Below are 19845 nucleotides of genomic sequence, written 5' to 3' on the forward strand. Positions count from 1 at the left end.
TCTGTCATCTTGACAGTTATTAGTCTCACTCTCCCTTGTCAATAAGCTGATTTAAGATAGTACAGGGTTAAGCAGAAAAATGGGAGGTGAGGGAGTAGAATAATTAGATTATCTCAATATAAAATAATAGGATTTAAACAATCTTAGTTTTGGAAGGGACCTTATAAGTTGCCTCTCCCTGCCTGATCTAGCCCAATCTTCCACCCAGGGTAGGGATCCTAAATAACGCCTGTGCTTTAGTGGTCAGCAAAGCTGACTTCACATTGCATAGAAACTTTGTTCTTTATTGTATTAACTTTCAAGAAATCTCAAAATGTGAAAGAACTGATTTCTCTGACAATTATTTAGGTTTTAAAATTCAAATTGATCTAAAGCCCTCAAATCTTTTGGCATTCATCGACCACTCCTTTGGAAATGTCACAAACTTAACTTGGAGGTGATGTTTCTTACTTTGAATTGAATATCGACTGATTACTTTTGAATATTCATAGTTACTTAGATGATCATATTAACTGAGGGACATGGAATCATGTACACTCAGTTCCCTGGAGATCAAGCCAAATACTTCAAAGAAGAACAGATAGAGAATGAAGTTTTATTTTGTTTCATTTTGTTTTTCTCTCTAAAATGTATTCTTTGATAGTAAAAATATCCTTCCATAGTCAAAATCTATATCTTTGTAAGAACAGACTACTGTTTAATCCACAAAATTAAGCTTTAAAAATACTATAAAATTAGATGAGTAATTTTTTGAATGAGAGTATTAAGTCAAAGAAAATCTCCGTTTCATCTTATTTTTGAGGAATCCAGTTCAGCTATATCTAAAAATGCTTTACATTCTCTTATAAAGCTGGTGTTTCCTAAACAGTTACTTGAACCAAGGCTAGTCACACCCTACATTTTCCCTTTTGGGAACTTTGAGTGCCACTGTCCTCAAATTGCTCAACCTGATGGTGAACAGTAAAACTTGCAGTAAGCACATCTACCTGCTTTAGGAAGCAGCTTGTTTGTGAAACTTCCTGAAATCTCTTCCAAACATTTTCAACTGAATTTTCATCCATGTACCCATTTTTATATTTGTACCCATCCTCTACTTTCTTTCCCTTAGCATCTTTTGTAACTAAGTTATTGGTTGAGATTGAAAAAACAAATGATACAAGTTAATAGCTGCTTTATTCTTCTTCTCATCTGTGGTGGTTACAAGATATTACATCATTTTTCAAAGATGACTCGTATATTTATACCCCTGGCAACTGTTTTTGCATGTATGATAAGTGTCATACATTATCTGTCCAGTACAGAATGGGAGTTTGGGGTTCATTTCGCTATTCAAGAAATATTTATTGAGAACCCACAGTAAGCCAGGAACTCTTTTAAATCTAAAGATAGAGCAAATGGATAAAAATTCCTGTCCTCATGGTGCCCTCATGTGGGGAAAGTGGCTCACAATCAAAATAAAGAAGCAAAGTGTGTAGCATGTTAGCTGGCATAAGGGAGATTGGTAGTCCCAGATAAAGAGATTACAATTTTAAATAAGGTGTGTATGGAAGGAATCGCCGAGAAGGTAATGGCTGAGGAAAGACCTAAATGAGACAAAGATAAAAGCCATGTAGATCTCTGGGGGGAAGACTATACCACTTAGAGAAAATAGCCTGTGTTGGTGTTGAAGATGGAGCACCCCTAGCGTTTCTGAGGAAGAGTGGGAAGCCAATGTAGCTAGAATAGAGAGAAAAGAGAAGTAGAGAGACCACTGGAGGACTTTGAAGAAAAGAGTTACATGACATGACTAAGGTTTTAACACATTCACTCTGGCTGTCATGTTGAGAATGGACAATACTGAGGCAAGGGCAGAAGAAGACTGACTGGTTAGGAAGTCAATAACAAGAATCCAGATGAAAAATGAGGATGGCTTGGACTAGGTTGATAGCAGTGAACAAGGTAAAAAATAGACAAATTCTAGATACTGTTTGAGGATAAAGCCAATAGGGTTTGCTGATGGAGTGGGTGTGATGAAGAGAAAGGGAGAAGAAGAGACAGGTTGTTCACAATTCTTCTACTGCATTACCTTTCAAAGTGTCATCAAAGATCCCTGTATCACAATCACCCAAAAAACACGTTGAAAGCAATTCCTAGTTCCTTTCTCGGAACTTCTGAATCAGATTCTCTAGAGCAGAGGTTAGCAAACTTGTCCTCTAGAGGGCCAGACAGTAAAAATTTTAGGCTTTGCATATGGTCTCTGTCAAAACTACTCAGTTCTGCTGATACAGCACACAAGCAGCCACAGGCAATGTGTAAATGAATAAGCATGGCTGTGGTCCAATCAAACTTTATGTAAACATTGAAATTTGAATTTCAAATAATTTTCATGTGTCAGAAAATATTCTTTTTTTTTTTTCAACTTAAAAAAAAAAAACAAATATTTTTAGCTTGGGGGCAGTACAATAACAGGCAATGGGACAGATTTGACCCACCACCAGAGACTGCCAACCCCACTCTAGAGAGCACATCCCAAGAATATGTATTTTTAACATACTCATTAAGTGAATTTTTATGCACAAGAACTTAGAGACTCACTGAGATAAATTTTGAAAGTCATCAGTTCCTTTTTGCTTTGCTTAATTCATTGGTCAAAATAAAGATGGGTCTCATGAATGAAGTAAGAACCAGAATTGACTGAAACAATGGATTAAAAAAAAGACTGTCACTTGCCAATAAGAAAAAAGTTTAGGAAAAAAAAGGGAAAGGAAATTTAAAACGATAACATTGAAGTTATTAATAAGGAAAATTAGGAAATTGGGGAGAGGCTCAAGAACTTATTATTTATAGGAAAACTCCACAGTTTCAAAAAATGCGTTTACCATTAAAAAGGATCAATCAATGATTTGCACATGACTCCATAAAGGTGAAAGACAGAGGTCACCATATCGATCCAATCCCTTGTTCTACACAAGTTAAGATACTGTCACTGGTCTTAAGAAAAATATTATTTTGCCATGTGAAAGAATTGTACCTATCGTAATTTGCACTCCATGCACAGAGCTCCTGTCTCCTGTAGGAGCCCTGTATCAGGTCTCAGTTGTTATGGGTTTACAGCATGACATCTCTTTTTCTGTTTTATCATCTAATGCTTCAATTGCTTTTCTTTCTAGTATTGCACACAAATCATAAAATCACATGGGAGAAATAAGATATTTACTTAAACAAACTTGTTAATCATAATCATACTACTGAAATAATGATCATTCTGGGCTTAAAATAATTGATTTTGTTTCTTCATTTGGTTATCTCTCAACTTTATCTCTACTTTGCTGCCACAATCTTTGCTGACAATCTTCTTTGTCTCAAGATTTAACTCACCAAAGCTTTATTTCTGAGACTGAATCAAACAGAAATTGACAATTTTTATTTTAGAGAAAATAATTTTTAATAAACTCAAATGCAGTTTCAAGTCTGAATAGATAGACCTAAAACTATTAGCAAATAGCTTTTGAAATTTTTAAAGAACTTATTGGTGAAAAAATAATTTCATAAGTATCTAGTGAGCATTATGAAAAAAATGAGTAGTTATGAAAAGAGAAAGGAAATGAAGGGTAAGACAAGACTTCAACTAGGCTACCTCAATAAGGTGTCTTGGTCTCATATGCCTAACTCCTAAAGCTGAAAGATATATTTCTTCAAATTTCTAATAGATTCCTTTATAAACTAATATGAGACATGGTTAATATTATGCCACAGCAATCAATATGCAGTAGGTGCTAAATGAAGGCTATAATAATAATACGAATAATTTTCTAGTGTCTACACTGTGCCAGTCTCATAAAATTTCATGTGAGGCAGGTATTTTTATCTTTATTTTACAGATAAAGAAACAAAATCCCAAAGAAATTCAACATTCTTTGAATTAGAGTTTGGTCTTGGGTCAGTCTGGTGGCAAAGCCTGCACATTTCCTCTATACCCCACCGTCTCGCCAAATGTTTCCCTAGGGGATAATGTTCCTGTCCAGCCACAGACTGAGGAGAGAACGAAGTGGAAAGAAAAGAAAAGAAAAAGGTTGCATTGCCTGGAGAGTTGTTTTTCCCTTTCAATGTGGTATATTGTTTTGATTTTATAATTAACATTCTGCTGATGAGATCGCCCATTGGTGAAGGCTGACGAGTCAGATTTTCCAAGAAAAGCAAGCACTGCAGGAAATAAATTAACCTCTAGGGAAGATGAGGGGCAAGGCTGTCAGTACTCACACAACTGCCTAATAGGAAATGATATTTCAGAATTGTTCAAAGAATGAAATGACTGCGGTTCTTCTTCCAGCATATTCTTAAACATTTAAGCCTTCCAAAAGGAGGGAAATAGGTTGCTATAAAATGAAGAGCAATCTTATAACGTTTTACTTTAGGCTGTCAGTATTTCTAAACTGAAAACAGTATTCCTTGGAAATGTAAGGGAAATTCTACTGGTGTCATTATTTTGTTTACATTATGAAAAATCTGCATTGATGTTAAGTAGAAGAACAAAAGATATACCAGATTTTAGGATTACCAGTTTGAAATTATCCAATATCTTAAACAGTGATTTATTTAGTCCTTAGGAGTAAAAGTAATTATTGTGCTTAGAATTACACATTATCTAGAATAACAGTGAATTACTGAAGTCCACATTTTTTTAAATTGAGAAACAAGGATACATTTTATTATTTCTAAAGTACCAAACTCTTTTTTTTTTGCGGTACGTGGGCGTCTCACTGTTGTGGCCTCTCCCGTTGCGGAGCACAGGCTCCGGACGTGCAGGCCAAGCGGCCATGGCCTACGGGCCCAGCCACTCCGCGGCATGTGGGATCCTCCCGGACCGGGGCACGAACCCGTATCCCCTGCGTCGGCAGGTGGACTCTCAACCAGTGCGCCACCAGGGAAGCCCTAAAATACCAAACTCTTGATAACACATGTTCAGTCATTCAGTCAAGGTCTTTAAAATAGAATATTGTCTAATTCTCAAAATAGTTTTAATAGAGAAGTGCCTTATGCTTTGTTTCCCATCATAAAGGAAAATCTGAGGTTTAAACATTAAGATTGAGAGTGCCGTTGTCCCTGTGGTGAGCCACAGCCACCCTCTGACTCTGCAGGAGATCCTCCAACACTAGCAGAAAGCAATGGATCTGATTCAGCTGAGAATCACCAGCAAAAATAGAAGCATTTAGCAGAAGAAGCTATTAAACACTGCCCTAGAGAAGGCACTAGTTAAACTAGCATTAAAAAGAAGCCTGGGAGAAACCTTCAAGATGGCGGAGGAGTAAGACGTGGAAATCACCTGCCTGCCCACAAACACATCAGAAATACATCTACATGTGGAACAACTCCTACAGAACATGTACTGAAAGCTGGCAGAAGACCTCAGACTTCCCAAAAGATATATTTTTTTTCCTTTTTCTCTTTTTGTGAGTGTGTATGTGTATGATTCTTTGTGTGATTTTGTCTGTATAGCTTTGCCTTTACCATTTGTCCTAGGGTTCTGTCTGTCCTTTTTTTTTTTTCAGTATAGTTTTTAGTGCTTGTTATAATTGGTGGATTTGTTTTTTGGTTTGGTGGCTCTCTTCTTTCTTTCCTTTTTTTAAAATTACATTTTAATGTTTTTATTTTTAATAATTTTTTTATTTTAATAAATTTATTTTCTTTCTTTCTTTTTTTCTCACTTTTCTTCTGAGCTGTGTGGCTGACAGGGTCTTGATGCTCTGGCCAGGTGTCAGGCCTATGCCTCTGAGGTGGGAGAGCTGAATTCAGGACACTGGTCCACCAGAGACCTCCCAGCTCCACGTAATACCAAACAGCAAAAGCTCTCCCACAGATCTCCAGCTCAGCACTAAGCCCCAGCTCCATTCAACAACCAGCAAGCTACACTGCTGGACACACTATGCCAAAAAACTAGCAAGACAGGAGCACAACCCCTCCCGTTAGCAGAGAGGCTGCCTAAAATCATAAAAAGGTCACAGACATCCCAAAACACACCACCAGATGTGGTCCTACCCACCAGAAAGACAAGATCCAGCCTCATCAATCAGAACACAGGCACTAGTCCCCTCCATCAGGAAGCCTACACAACCCACTGAAACAACCTTAGCCACTGGGGGCAGACACCAAAAACAACGGGAACTACAAACCTGCACCTGCAAAAAGGAGACCCCAAACACAGTAAGTTAAACAAAATGAGAAGACAGAGAAACACACAGCAGATGAAGGAACAAGGGAAAAATCCACCAGACCAAACAAATGAAGATGAAATAGGCAGTCTACCTGAAAAAGAATTCATAGTAATGATAGTAAAGATGATGCAAAATCTTGGAAATAGAATGGAGAAAATACAAGAAATGTTTAACAAGGACCTACAAGAACTAAAGAGCAAACAAACAATGATGAACAACACAATAAATGAACTTAAAAATTCTCTAGAAGGAATCAATAGCAGAATAACTGAGGCAGAAAACGGATAAGTGACCTGGAAGAAAAAATAGTGGAAATAACTACTACAGAGCAGAATAAAGAAAAAAGAATGAAAAAAACTGAGAACAGTCTTAGAGACCTCTGGGACAACATTAAAGGAACCAACATTCGAATTATAGGGGTCTCAGAAAAAGAAGAGAAAAAGAAAGGGACTGAGAAAATATTTGAAGAGATTATTTCCTATATTCCTGCCCTAATATAGGAAAGGAAATAGTCAATAAAGTCCAGAAAGGGCAGAGAGTTCCATACAGGATAAATCCAAGGGGAAACATGCCAAGACACATATTAATCAAACTATCAAAAATTAAATACAAAGAAAAAATATTAAAAGCAGCATGGGAAAAACAACAAATAACATACCAGGGAATCCCCATAAGGTTAACAGCTGATCTTTCAGCAGAAACTCTGCAAGTCAGAAGAGAGGGGCAGAACATATTTAAAGTGATGAAAGGGAAAAACCTACAACCAATATAACTCTACCCAGGAAGGATCTCATGCAGATTCAACAGAGAAATTAAAACCTTTACAGGAAAGCAAAAGTTAAAAGAATTAAGCACCACCAAACCAGCTTTACAACAAATGCTAAAGGAACTTCTCTAGGCAGGAAACACAACAGAAGGAAACGACCTACAATAACAAACCCAAAACAAATAAGAAAATGGTAATAGGAACATACATATCAATAATTACCTTAAATGTAAATGGATTAAATGCTCCAACCAAAATACATAGACTGGCTGAATGGATACAAAAACAAGAGCTGAATATATGCTGTCTACAAGAGACCCAGTTCAGACCTAGGGACACATACAAACTGAAAGTGAGGGGATGGAAAAAGATATTCCATGCAAATGGAAATCAAAAGAAAGCTGGAGTAGCAATTCTCATATCAGACAAAATAGACTTTAAAACAAAGACTATTACAAGGGACAAAGAAGGACACTGCATAATGATCAAGGGATCAATCCAAGAAGAAGATACAACAATTGTAAATATTTATGCACCCAACATAGGAGCACCTCAACACATAAGGCAAAGGCTAACAGCCATAAAAGGGGAAATCAACAGTAACAGAATCATAGTAGGGGACTTTAACACCCAATTTCACCAATGGACAGATCATCCAAAATGAAAATAAATAAGGAAACACAAGCTTTAAATGATACATTAAACAAGATGGACTTAATTGATATTTATAGGACATTCTATCCAAAAACAACAGAATACACTCTCTTCTCAAGTGCTCATGGAATATTCTCCAGGATAGATGATATCTTGGGTCACAAATCAAGCCTTGGTAAATTTAAGAATATTGAAATCATATCAAGTATCTTTTCTGACCACAACACTATGAGACGAGATATCAATTACAGGAAAAAATCTGTAAAAAATACAAACACTTGGAGGCTAAATAATACACTACTAAATAACAAAGAGATCACTGAAGAAATAAAAGAGAAAATCAAAAAATACCTAGACACAAATGACAATGAAAACACAATGACCCGAAACCAATGGGAGGCAGCAAAAGTAGTTTTAAGAGGGAAGTTTATAGCAATACAATCGTACCTCAAGAAACAAGATATTTCTCAAATAAACACCCTAACCTTACACCTAAAACAATCAGAGAAAGAAGGGCAACAACAACAAAAAAAACCCAAAGTGAGCAGAAGGAAAGAAATCATAAATATCAGATGAGAAATAGATGAAAAAAATGATGGAAACAATAGCAAAGATCAATAAAACTAAAAGCTGGTTCTTTGAGAAGATAAACAAAATTGATAAACCATTAGCCAGACTTATCAAGAAAAAAAGGGAGAAGACTCAGATCAATAGAATTAGAAATGAAAAAGGAAAAGTAACAGCTAACACTGCAGAAATACAAAGGATCATGAGAGATTACTACAAGCAATGATATGCCAATAAAATGGACAACCTGGAAGAAATGGACAAATTCTTAGAAATGCACAACCTGACAAGACTGAATCAGGAAGAAATAGAAAATATGAACAGACCAATCACAAGCACTGAAATTGAAACTGTGATTAAAAATCTTCCAACAAACCAAAGCCCAGGACCAGATGGCTTCACAGGAGAATTCTATCAAACATTTAGAGAAGAACTAACACTGATCCTTCTCAAACTCTTCCAAAATATAGCAGAGGGAGGAACACTCCCAAACTCATTCTACAAGGCCACCATCACCCTGATACCAAAACCAGACAAAGATGTCACAAGAAAAGAAAACTACAGGCCAATATCACTAATGAACATTGATGCAAAAATCCTCAACAAAATACTAGCAAACAGAATCCAACAGCACATTAAAAGGATCAGACAACATGATCAAGTGGGGTTTATCCCAGGATGCAAGGATTCTTCACTATACGCAAACCAATCAATGTGATACACCATATTAACTAACTGAAGAATAAAAACCACAAGATCATCTCAATAGAGGCAGAAAAAGCTTTCAACAAAATTCAACAGTCATTTATGATAAAAAACCCTCCAGAAAGTAGGCATAGAGGGAACTTACCTCAACATAATAAAGGTCATAGATGACAAACCCACAGCCAGCATCGTTCTCAATGGTGAAAAACTGAAACCATTTCCTCTAAGATCAGGAACAAGACAAGGTTGCCCACTCTCACCACTCCTATTCAACATAGTTTTGGAAGTTTTAGCCACAGCAATTAGAGAAGAAAAAGAAATAAAAGGAATCCAAATCAGAAAAGTAGAAGTAAAGCTGTCACTGTTTGCAGATGACATGATACTATACATAGAGAATCCTAAAGATGCTACCAGAAAACTACTAGAGCTAATCAATGAATTTGGTAAAGTAACAGGATACATAATTAATGCACAGAAATTTCTTCCATTCCTATATACTAATGATGAAAAATCTGAAAGAGAAATTAAGGAAACACTCTCATTTACCATTGCAACAAAAAGAATAAAATACCTTTTGTCTACCTAAGGAGACAAAAAACCTGTATGCAGAAAACTGTAAGACACTGATGAAAGAAATTAAAGACCATACAAACAGATGGAGAGATATACCATGTTCTTGGATTGGAAGAATCAACACTGTGAAAATGATTATACTACCCAAAGCAATCTACAGATTCAATGCAATCCCTAACAAACTACCAATGGCATTTTTCACAGATCTAGAACAAAAGTTTTCACAATTTGTATGGAAACACAAAAGACCACGAATAGCCAAAGCAATCTTGAGAAAGAAAAATGGAGCTGGAGGAATCAGGCTCCCAGACTTCAGACTATACTACAAAGCTATGGTAATCAAGATAATATGGTACTGGCACAAAAACAGAAATATATATCAATGAAAGGATATATAGGATAGGATAGAAAGGATAGAAAGCCCAGAGATAAAACCACGCACATATGGTTACCTTATGTTTGATAAAGGAAGCAAGAATATACAATGGAGAAAAGACAGCCTCTTCCATAAGTGGTGCTGGGAAAACTGGACAGCTACATGTAAAAGTATGAAATTAGAACACTCCCTAACACCATACACAAAAATAAACTCAAAATGGATTAAAGACCTAAATGTAAGACTAGACATTATAAAACTCTTAGAGGAAAACATAGGCAGAACACTCTTTGACATAAATCACAGCAAGATCCTTTGTGACCCACCTCCTAGAGAAAGGGAAATAAAAACAGAAATAAACAAATGGGACCTAATGAAACTTAAAAGCTTTTGCACAGCAAAGGAAAATATAAATGAGACGAAAATACAACCCTCAAAACAGGAGAAAATATTTGCAGATGAAGCAACTGACAAAGGATTAATCTCCAAAATATACACGCAGCTCATGCAGCTCAATATCAGAAAAATAAACAACCCAATCCAAAAATGGGCAGAAGACCTAAATAGACATTTCTCCAAAGAAGGTATAGAGATTGCCAACAAACACATGAAAGAATGCTCAACATCACTAATCATCAGAGAAATGCAAGTCAAAACTACAATGAGGTGTCACCTCACACCAGTCGGAATGGCCATCATCAAAAAATCTACAAACAATAAACACTGAAGAGGGTGTGGAGAAAAGGGAACCCTCTTGCACTGTTGGTGGGAATGTAAATTGATACAGCCACTATGGAGAACATTACGGAGGTTCCTCAATAAACTAAAGATAGAACTACCATATGACCCAGCAATCCCACTACTGGGCATATACTCTGAGAAAACATAATTCAAAAGGAGTCATGTACCACAATGTTCATTGCAGCTCTATTTACAATAGCCAGGACATGGAAGCAACCTAAGTGTCCATCGACAGATGAATGGATAAAGAAGATGTGACACATATATACAATGGAATATTACTCAGCCATAAAAAGAAATGAAATTGAGTTATATGTAGTGAGGTGGAAGGACCTAGAGTCTGTCATACGGAATGAAGTAAGTCAGAAAGAGAAAAACAAATACCGTATGCTAACACATATATATGGAATCGAAAAGAAAAAAAATGTTTCTGAAGAACCTAGGGGCAGGACAGGAATAAAGATGCAGATGTACAGAATGGACTTGAGGACACAGGGAGGGGAAAGGGGAAGCTGGGATGAAGTGAGAGATTGGTATGGACTTATATATACTACCAAATGTAAAATAGCTAGTGGGAAGCAGCTGCATAGCACAGGGAGATCAACTCGGTGCTTTGTGACCACCTAGAGGGATGGGATAGGGAGGGTAGGAGGGAGATGCAAGAGGGTGGAGATATGGGATATATGTATATGTATAGCTGATTCACTTTGTTATAAAGCAGAAACTAACACACCATTGTAAAGCAATTATACTCCAATAAAGATGTTAAAAAATAAAAATAAGATTGAATTAAAGCTCAGTATGAAGACTTCTTTACCTTCCTATAAATGCATTCTTTCTTTCTAGCTTCCATCTTGACCTCGGTGAAGAGCTTTTCCATGGAGCTTGTTTCCTGTTACCTGTTTAATTTACCATAATAAGAATGTCCCTAAATGTCGTGAATCATTTCTATGTGGGTCTTATTTACAGGTGAACAACAGCGCCATGACTCTATGATATCAGAATAGGCCATGTAATCACATGCTTTCAGAATTGACACAAAAATTGGCACAAAAATTTCCTGGAGTACCTCTTATTTTGATGAGGGAAATATAACTCAGAAAAATAAAATGGCCTGTGAAAGACTGCACAACTAGGATGTACAGAGCTGGGACTAGACCTTATGGTACCTGCTTTTGTTTTCTGGCCCAGGGGTCTTCTCACTACTTGACAGGTCTAATTAATGGAGGATGAGTCTAAAGATGTAAGAATAATTAGAATATAGTGGAAGCTTCAAAAGCAAGGAAATTCCATTAGAGAATGTTGATCAGGAGAGTATAAAATTTACTAAGTAGAGAACATTTATGTAGAGTAAAACCAAATAGGTATATTTTAAAAGATTATCCTTTCTGGCAAAGATCGCAGTTTCTAGATAGACACATAAAGAGGAAAAAAGAAAATGGCCTTCTATTTAGCCAGTCAGATCACCAGAAGCAATCTCTGCAATTAATGTGTGACCTACATAATAACCAGATCCTTCTCACAACTAAATGATAATCCTCTGATACCAAATGACTTTGCCCTGGGCTAAAGGAAGTCACCTTGCCCACAGTCATGCCCCCTTCTCAAAGGCAGCTGCTTCCAATGATCGACTGAAGCAGGGGCTATAAAAACCTGGTCCCCTCGCCTTAATACAAGACAACTCTGAAGAGCCACGCCAGCTCCAGAGCTCCCTGTGTGATCAGCTGAGGTCTTTCCTGTGACTCTATTATGATTTCACTTCTCCCTCTGTTCAGACCTGCTTTCGTTCCTCTGCCTTATGTGTTGTTCCTGAGAGTACTTCTCAATAAACTTTCCACTTGCAAGTTCATCCTGGGAACTGGACATAAAACAAACAGCTTAAAACAAACATTTGCACTTAACACGTCATCTACCAACAACAGCACTGTCACTGATTAAACAGGGAAGCTCTGTGCTCTTCCTGAGCTACCGCAGCTGAGTTAAGGAGGGGAAGGGGTCCATTAGGGAGGCTCAGGGCTTCCATGTCTCTGCACAATAGTATTGTTTCTTAGACTCAGAGGACTCAGTGACTCATCTCCAAAAGAGTTCTAATCACTTCCCATATCCATAGAATTCACAGAGGCCATGAAATTCCCAAGAGGATACAGTTCTCAAAAGAAAAAAGTACAGACAGAAACTCAGAGACTGCAAGAGCCACATCAGGTGGTCACAGCCAGCACTTTGCAAAATATACTGTCAGGAAGCACATTTTTCCTTGGCCATCAACTCATAAATATGCAGAAGTTAATTAGCATAGCTATGATTCAACTGGAGTTTATTATGTACTATACTAACTTTAACCTATTTTATCTAATGTAGTTGTCAAAATAGCCTATGGTGTAGCGCTATTACTAACCCAAGTTTACAAATAAAGAGATAGAGACATGGTACACAGCTGGCGAGTAGGGGAGCCAAGGTTTAAACCCAGCAGTCTTAAGTTCAGACTCCAAAAGTTAACCACTCAATCATCCTACTTTTAAAGAACTGTTCTTTTAGTAATTTATGGACAAAACAACGTGCAGACTTAATAACAATGTTCCCCAAATAAGACATGGGCCTGTTGAGCAACCAGAGTGAATCAGGGACCCAGAGAGGAAGGTCACCCATGAGATCTGGTGAAGCATTTTCACCAGCTTCTTAACTGAAGAGGAGCTGGGACTGACAGCACCAATCCTGAGGTAGAGTTTCCTGTGCTCCTGGCTTCAACAGAGCAAACTCTCATTAGATAACATGTGTTCAGCCATTTACAGCGAATCTTCTAGTTGTCTACGGTGAATTTCAAAATGAAGACTTCCCTTTAGTATAATTATTAGATACATATCTGAAATGGTTCCACTTCATCTAACTGAAAGAATAAGGTCTGGGTGTCTAGAAGGAGCAAAACTGGAGATGCAGCTCCCCTGTCTTAATACGGTTTTTTTGTTTTGTTCTGCTTTGTTTTCTCTGTGATACGCCACAGAGCCTCTAAAACTGCCATTTTCATCCAAAGAGAATTTAGGAAATGACTGACTTATGTCTCAAATTTAAAAAGAGGAGAAAGCTCAGAAAGAGTATGATTTGCTTATCCTGACCTCCAAGGTGGTTGATGAATATGCACAGATGAGCTATCCATTCCAAGGACAGTAAATGTGAAGTACAGATCAAAAGAGCGTTTTTTTAATGAAGAAAATATATAATATTCCACAAGAAAAAAATGAATTTTGAAGAACTATATTTCTGCTTTACTTTTGTATTTTTATGTATGGAATTGTCATTCAATTATAACTCATAATGAAGATAGACTCTATAATTTATTGTAATTTCAAATGGGAAAGCAAGTGAAAATATTGCCCAGATCCACATACTAGGTAATTTTTAAATAAATCCATGTTGAAATTAATGTAAGAAAGGAGATTTCACTTTACTCTCTTGAGTAAAGTTAGTAAGTCTTACTACTAACCATCACTACTAAGTGATGGTTAGTAGAACCATCACTTTAATTTCAGGTGCTCTTTTTTTCTTAAACCATCACTAATAGGCAATAGGTTCAAAGCAGTTTCTGCCCTGGTCTGTAACATACTCTGCACTATTCATTCAGAGCACAAACTTGGGGCTGTCGCATAGCATCCCAGGAAGATGCACACACAGGGGAAGATCAGATAATAAGTTTTTCTATGATTGAAACAAAAACTTTGATCTCAGCAATTGTATTATCTGGTACCTTTTAGGATCCATAATCTTAAGGAAAAAATAGTTTCCAATGAATTAATAATAGCCTGAGACTCAACACAGTGCAGTAATTTTCACTGCAGTAGCTGTTTCTTGTATAGTCACACTTGGTTAGTATTTGAAATTTGGAGGAATTGCAATGTGCATGGTTTTCAAAGCCCTTTACAGAATTTCATTTTTATCATTCAGAAAGAGTCAATGAAAAGGTAATAAGAAAAGCTCTATGGGATATTTTTATAGGAGTGTCAGAAGCCAGTAAGTTAACTACATGAAAGAACCCAAAGTGTACAGTTTCAGCAGAAACACTTCAGAGACTTTATATGTAGTATTTTAACTTTTACATGCCCTGGGAGGAAAAAAGAGTGCTGGCTACAAAATCAAATAAGGAGGGGAAAAGAAAAAATCATATGCTTAAGAATAATTACAGTTTCAACTTATCTACAAATGAAATGTGAAGTTTTAAAGATAAAGTATAATGATATTGAGCTTCTTTGGTGTGTTTAAAATATTGCCAAGAAAGAAAATTCTCATTTCCCGTGCTAACTCATCCAAGATTTCCACAATATGGAAGTTAGTCTGGGTAGCTTAATTGAATGATATCAACTTCTCCACAAGTCCATTTTCTCTTGTTTTGCTTTTAGTAGAGATGAAAAATATCAGATCGCCATCTCTATAAACTAAACTATTATAATTCAAGTCTGCATTAGGTCACTCATCTGACACTTTTAAAATTAAAAGCATCTCAATTATTTTGACCTCTTCTCAAGCCATTAAACCTTCTTGTTAATTTCAGCAAACATTTACACGTATTATTGTCATGATAATAAAAGCAATATTAAAATAGAACACTTCCTTGGCCATGAAAACCATAAATGAGAAGAAAAATCTAATAACAGCAAACGATGAACAGACCTATCATCAATATGAGTGCTTAATACTATGCTTCACTTAAAACTAAATTTCAGTGAGATTCGCAGGTCAGGTCCATCACTTTGACTAAGTCATATAGTCCAAATAAAATGGCAGTAAGAAGCTGTACATTGTGCATCTGTCATAAAGGCAGTTAAAACCAATATCATGTGGCTTAACGGACCTGTGGTTGCACTGGTGCCTGCTACTGCAGTTTTCCCAGTCTTTCTCTTCTCTTTCTCCAGATCAGCCAAATCATTTTGACAACCAACTGGTACTTTGGAATCCAGGCCAGCTTGACTTGAGTGCAGTTTCTTGGCTCTGTCTACATGGAGACTCTGAAATGACATAGGCCGGGTGATTGATTTCACAAGTAAATTATCAGTCCAAACTAAATGTTTCCCAGAGGTAGGACAAGGATAAACATTTATCATGTGGCAAGTTATTTCTGTATATCTGAAACAGAACATTCTATATGTCAGAGTGAGTTACAGATTATATCTTCATCAACCTATTTTGGTAATCTAGGTGTTGAATTTTTTAGGCAATCTAAGTGACTAAAGTAAGAAGTTATCTCAGACACAGAATATCATCTTCAGAGACCATTTGTGTATATTACTTTCTTCTTGTGGAGCTTATAAAATATTTTTATTTACAACTTTTTCACTCAGTTTTTATTCTTATAGTTTAGTAATCCACCATTTCATTACATATTACATAATTATTTATTATATAATGAACAGGATTCATTTTGTATTATCTGTACCTTTTATATTATAAAACTAATCATAATATTTACTTTAAAATAACCCACAATTTTACCAGCGTTATCCAAATTTGATAAAGCTCCTCTAGTCAATTTTAGAATGATAATTCATCCTAACAATGAATTATTAAGGCAAAACATCAATGGACTCTAAAACACATCTCACATATAAGAAATATCATAGTGTTTGATGTAGTACTGACATATTGTATTCTTCAAAAGAATCATCATATAGGAGCAAACACTAAAGACGTAAAAAGGAAATTGAACTTTCAGCACATTGCTTCATAGCGAAATTCAGAATAGAAGTTTTTCAGTTTGAATCTGATTACAAAATATTCAGATTCATAGAGTCAAAAGTAGCCAGTGAATTTTGGCCATCCACACTAGCCATTTTGGTTCACTGAAGGATAGCATAATGAACAACTTTCTTTAAGTTTCTCTTATAGACTGTGTACAGCATTAAATTCATTAAATATTCATTAAAAGCTTGAATCAAAGGCTTTTAAAGCTTGGAAAGAGCCAATAAGGAAATTAGGGTCCAGAATGATTAAACAATTTACCCAAATTAACAGAATGAACAGTACCACGCCTCAGGGATATGTCTCCCATCCCTTAGTCCAGTGCTCTTCCCATCACTCTGTGATCCATTTGTTCATTTATTCATTCAATGTGGTGGACCAGTTGCATCCATGGCCCCAATTCTTCACTTCTCTCTGTATACATGTCCTTTCTGTGTAATCTTGCAGTACCCTCCTACTGTGACTTTTGACTTGTTCATGTGACTTTTTCTGGACCAACGGAATATTGACACATGTGACACAGAGAGTTGAAAGATGCTTGCATAATTGGTTTTGCTCATTCTTGCCCTTCCCCTGTGCCATGAGAACATGCCTAGACTAGTCTTCTGGAGGTTGAGCAGGACAGAAAACAGAATCATGTTACCCTAGTCATCCAAGCTAAGACAACCAACAGCCAGAAGAGACTCAGGTATTTGGGCAAACCCAACCCAGATCAGCTAAAACTAATTCAGGTCAGCTGAACCCCAGAGCCTCATGAAAAATGTGTTTTTTACTGGGTGCCTCTAAGTTTTTCTGGTGAGTATGCAGCATTGCGTGGTGATAGATAACTGGCACATCCAACAATCATTTATATATAGTATCCCAGATACTAGTTGTATTGTGAGAATATAAACATAAATATAACTTAGTCTCTAAATTGTTCAACTACAATTTCTTAAACTGTTTAAGCAGAGAATTAAGAGTGTGGTAAGTCATTTGTAGATAATTCTCAAATTCCTTCTTAAATGACAAAAGATGGAATCCTGATGGTACTACCAGGGACAACTCAAAAGATCAGTTTGAATGTTGATATTAACTAGAACTAACCCACTACACTTGTTTACATTTGACTCATCCACAGCCCACAGAAAGCTAAGTCCATCACTTGATATGAATTTTTAAATTTATTGTCAAGCATGTACTACCACATAGCTTTGAAAAAAAATACTTTTCCTGATTTTGAATTAGATACTTTGGAAAAAGTATTATTATTTCAAGTTATTAGATGAGTATTAAATCATAGTTTCTCAATACTGAGCAATAAACTAGATTAAAGAAGGAATGTAGCTTCCTGCTTTTTCATACCAAATTCAATTGATGATATTAAGTGAGGAACTGAATGATATTAAGTGAGGAATTGAAATGTTAGAAAAAGTTCATGCAAATTATGTAATTTATAGTATATCCCAGACTTCAGAGAAGAAACGCAGAATTTAAATAAAATTGTTAAACCTGAAAGCTTAACATGAAAGGTTGAGGAGAGAAAATGAACTCTTGGTCAGAATGGATCAAGTATTGTAAAGGCCTGGTGCTTCTTGGTGCAAACCTCTGGCAGGTTGGACATTTTATTTATTTATTTTTTCTCTCCTTTTTTTTTTTCTTTTTAACATGTTTATTGGAGTATAATTGCTTTACAATGGTGTGTTAGTTTCTGCTGTATAACAAAGTGAATCAGCTATACATATACATATATCCCCATATCTCCTCCCTCTTGTGTCTGCCTCCCACTCTCCCTATCCCACTCCTCTAGGTGGTCACAAAGCACCGAGCTGATCTCCCTGTGCTATGTGGCTGCTTCCCACTAGCTATTTTACATTTGGTAGTGTATATATGTCCATGCCACTCTCTCACTTTGTCCCAGCTTACCCTTCCCCCTCCCCGTGTCCTCATCTCCATTCTCTATGCCTGTGTCTTTATTCCTGTCCTGCACCTAGGGTCTTCAGAACCATTTTTGGTTTTAGATTCCATATATATGTGTTAGCATACAGTATTTGTTTTTCTCTTTCTGACTTACTTCATTCTTTATGACAGACTCTAGGTCCATCCACCTCACTACAAATAACTCAATTGTGTTTCTTTTTATGGCTGAGTAATATTCCATTGCATATATGTGCCACATCTTCTTTATCCATTCATCTGTCAATGGACACTTAGGCTGCTTCCATGAGGTTGGACATTTTATAATATTAGCATTTAATGCTAATATTAGCCTATTAGCATTTCAACAATTAAAAATCCCACTTTGCTAGAGGTAGTCCCCACATTTTGGTCTCTGTCAGGCTTTCCAGGCTCTTCTTTGCTTTAGTTATTACAGCCAAGCTCCTGTTCCCAGGCCCCAGTGAGGCAGTCATCTCTTAAGCTACTAACCCTGACACGTTCTCTAATCCTTATTTCCTTAGCCCTTCCCTCCAGGTCCCTGAGTCTTCAAACCATCTCCAGGTATTGATTTTCTGCTACAATAAAATTCCCATAATGCTCCATTTTTTACTGCCAATTGCTCTCCACTGAGCACCAGTTCCCCACCCCATCCCACCTCCCACTCTGCCCCCGTCTCTCTCTCCCTCTCTTCTCTCCTATCTCTCAGATTCTTCCACTGTGCCTTTGGAAATTTCACCGCATACTTAACTTTCTTTCAGAACATTTCCTCTACCTTCCAACCTTGACTAAAATTCCACTCTCCACTGAGGACAGCACTTCTGTCACAAATGAAGATGGCTGCTTATTCCTCAACACCCTAGATACCCTCAGGCTGATGATACTCTGGCACCTAGTGCTGTCCATTGCATCCTTAACTCCTTTCAAAAAATCCCTGCTGCTTTGACATTCTTGCCATCTAGCTATGCACTATCTCCTTTATTGTTGGTATCATTTACCTACTAATCTCTAGTCACAATTCATCCTTCATAAAAAGACTGGATTATTGTTTTCTCTTCTAGCCCCATGATCCTGAATGATGTTCACATCTACACAAACATTCCATTCAACACCTTGACTGGATCTCCTTATTACAAATGAACTTTTCATTTCTCTACCTTAGCCTTTCACGCCCAGAGTCAAGTCTGAAACCTGACATAACCTGAACATTTTCCACTTTCAAAATCACTAAATGTCCTCCTCTCTCACCTAATCTCCTGTCCTCAAGTAGAGTGTCTCTCTCTCTCTACTACAGCGAATGCTCTCACTTCCTAGAGTGCTTTCAACAAGACTATACTTGGATCTCATTAGGACCTCAGATCCACTAGTGTTCTAGAATCTTTTCCTTTTTTTCTCTACATAGCATCCATCCTAGTTCTAAAACTTAAGTCTGGTCTGTAATCTGTCAGACTTTACCTTTTTCCCATCAGCAGTGTATGCTGTGTCTAGTCACCTCCCTATGCTTGGCTTCTGACCAATCATTCTTAGTCTTTTTTGCTGGTTCAACCTCCTTTACCTAAACATTGCCTGTAAAAGTATCTCAAGGTTTTGTTACTGACCCAGCTTTCTTTTTACCACCCCTAGGTAATCCCAAC

At 36.8% G+C, this 19845-nt stretch overlaps 1 protein-coding gene across 1 annotated transcript in view; it reads right to left on the reverse strand.

Annotated features, from left to right (window-relative positions):
- Positions 1-19845, reverse strand: part of THEMIS (thymocyte selection associated) — a gene marked incomplete at its 3' end in the record, with an annotated part of 158230 nt that overhangs the window by 543 nt on the left and 137842 nt on the right. Inside the window, exon 5 of the mRNA XM_082669146.1 lies at positions 15414-15567. Coding sequence (XP_082525272.1) covers positions 15414-15567 — 154 coding nt within the window. The remainder of the gene's footprint in view (positions 1-15413; positions 15568-19845) is intronic.

Source organism: Grampus griseus (genome assembly GCF_964374135.1).
Source record: "Grampus griseus genome assembly, chromosome: 13".
Classification (NCBI taxonomy): Eukaryota; Metazoa; Chordata; class Mammalia; order Artiodactyla; family Delphinidae; genus Grampus; species Grampus griseus.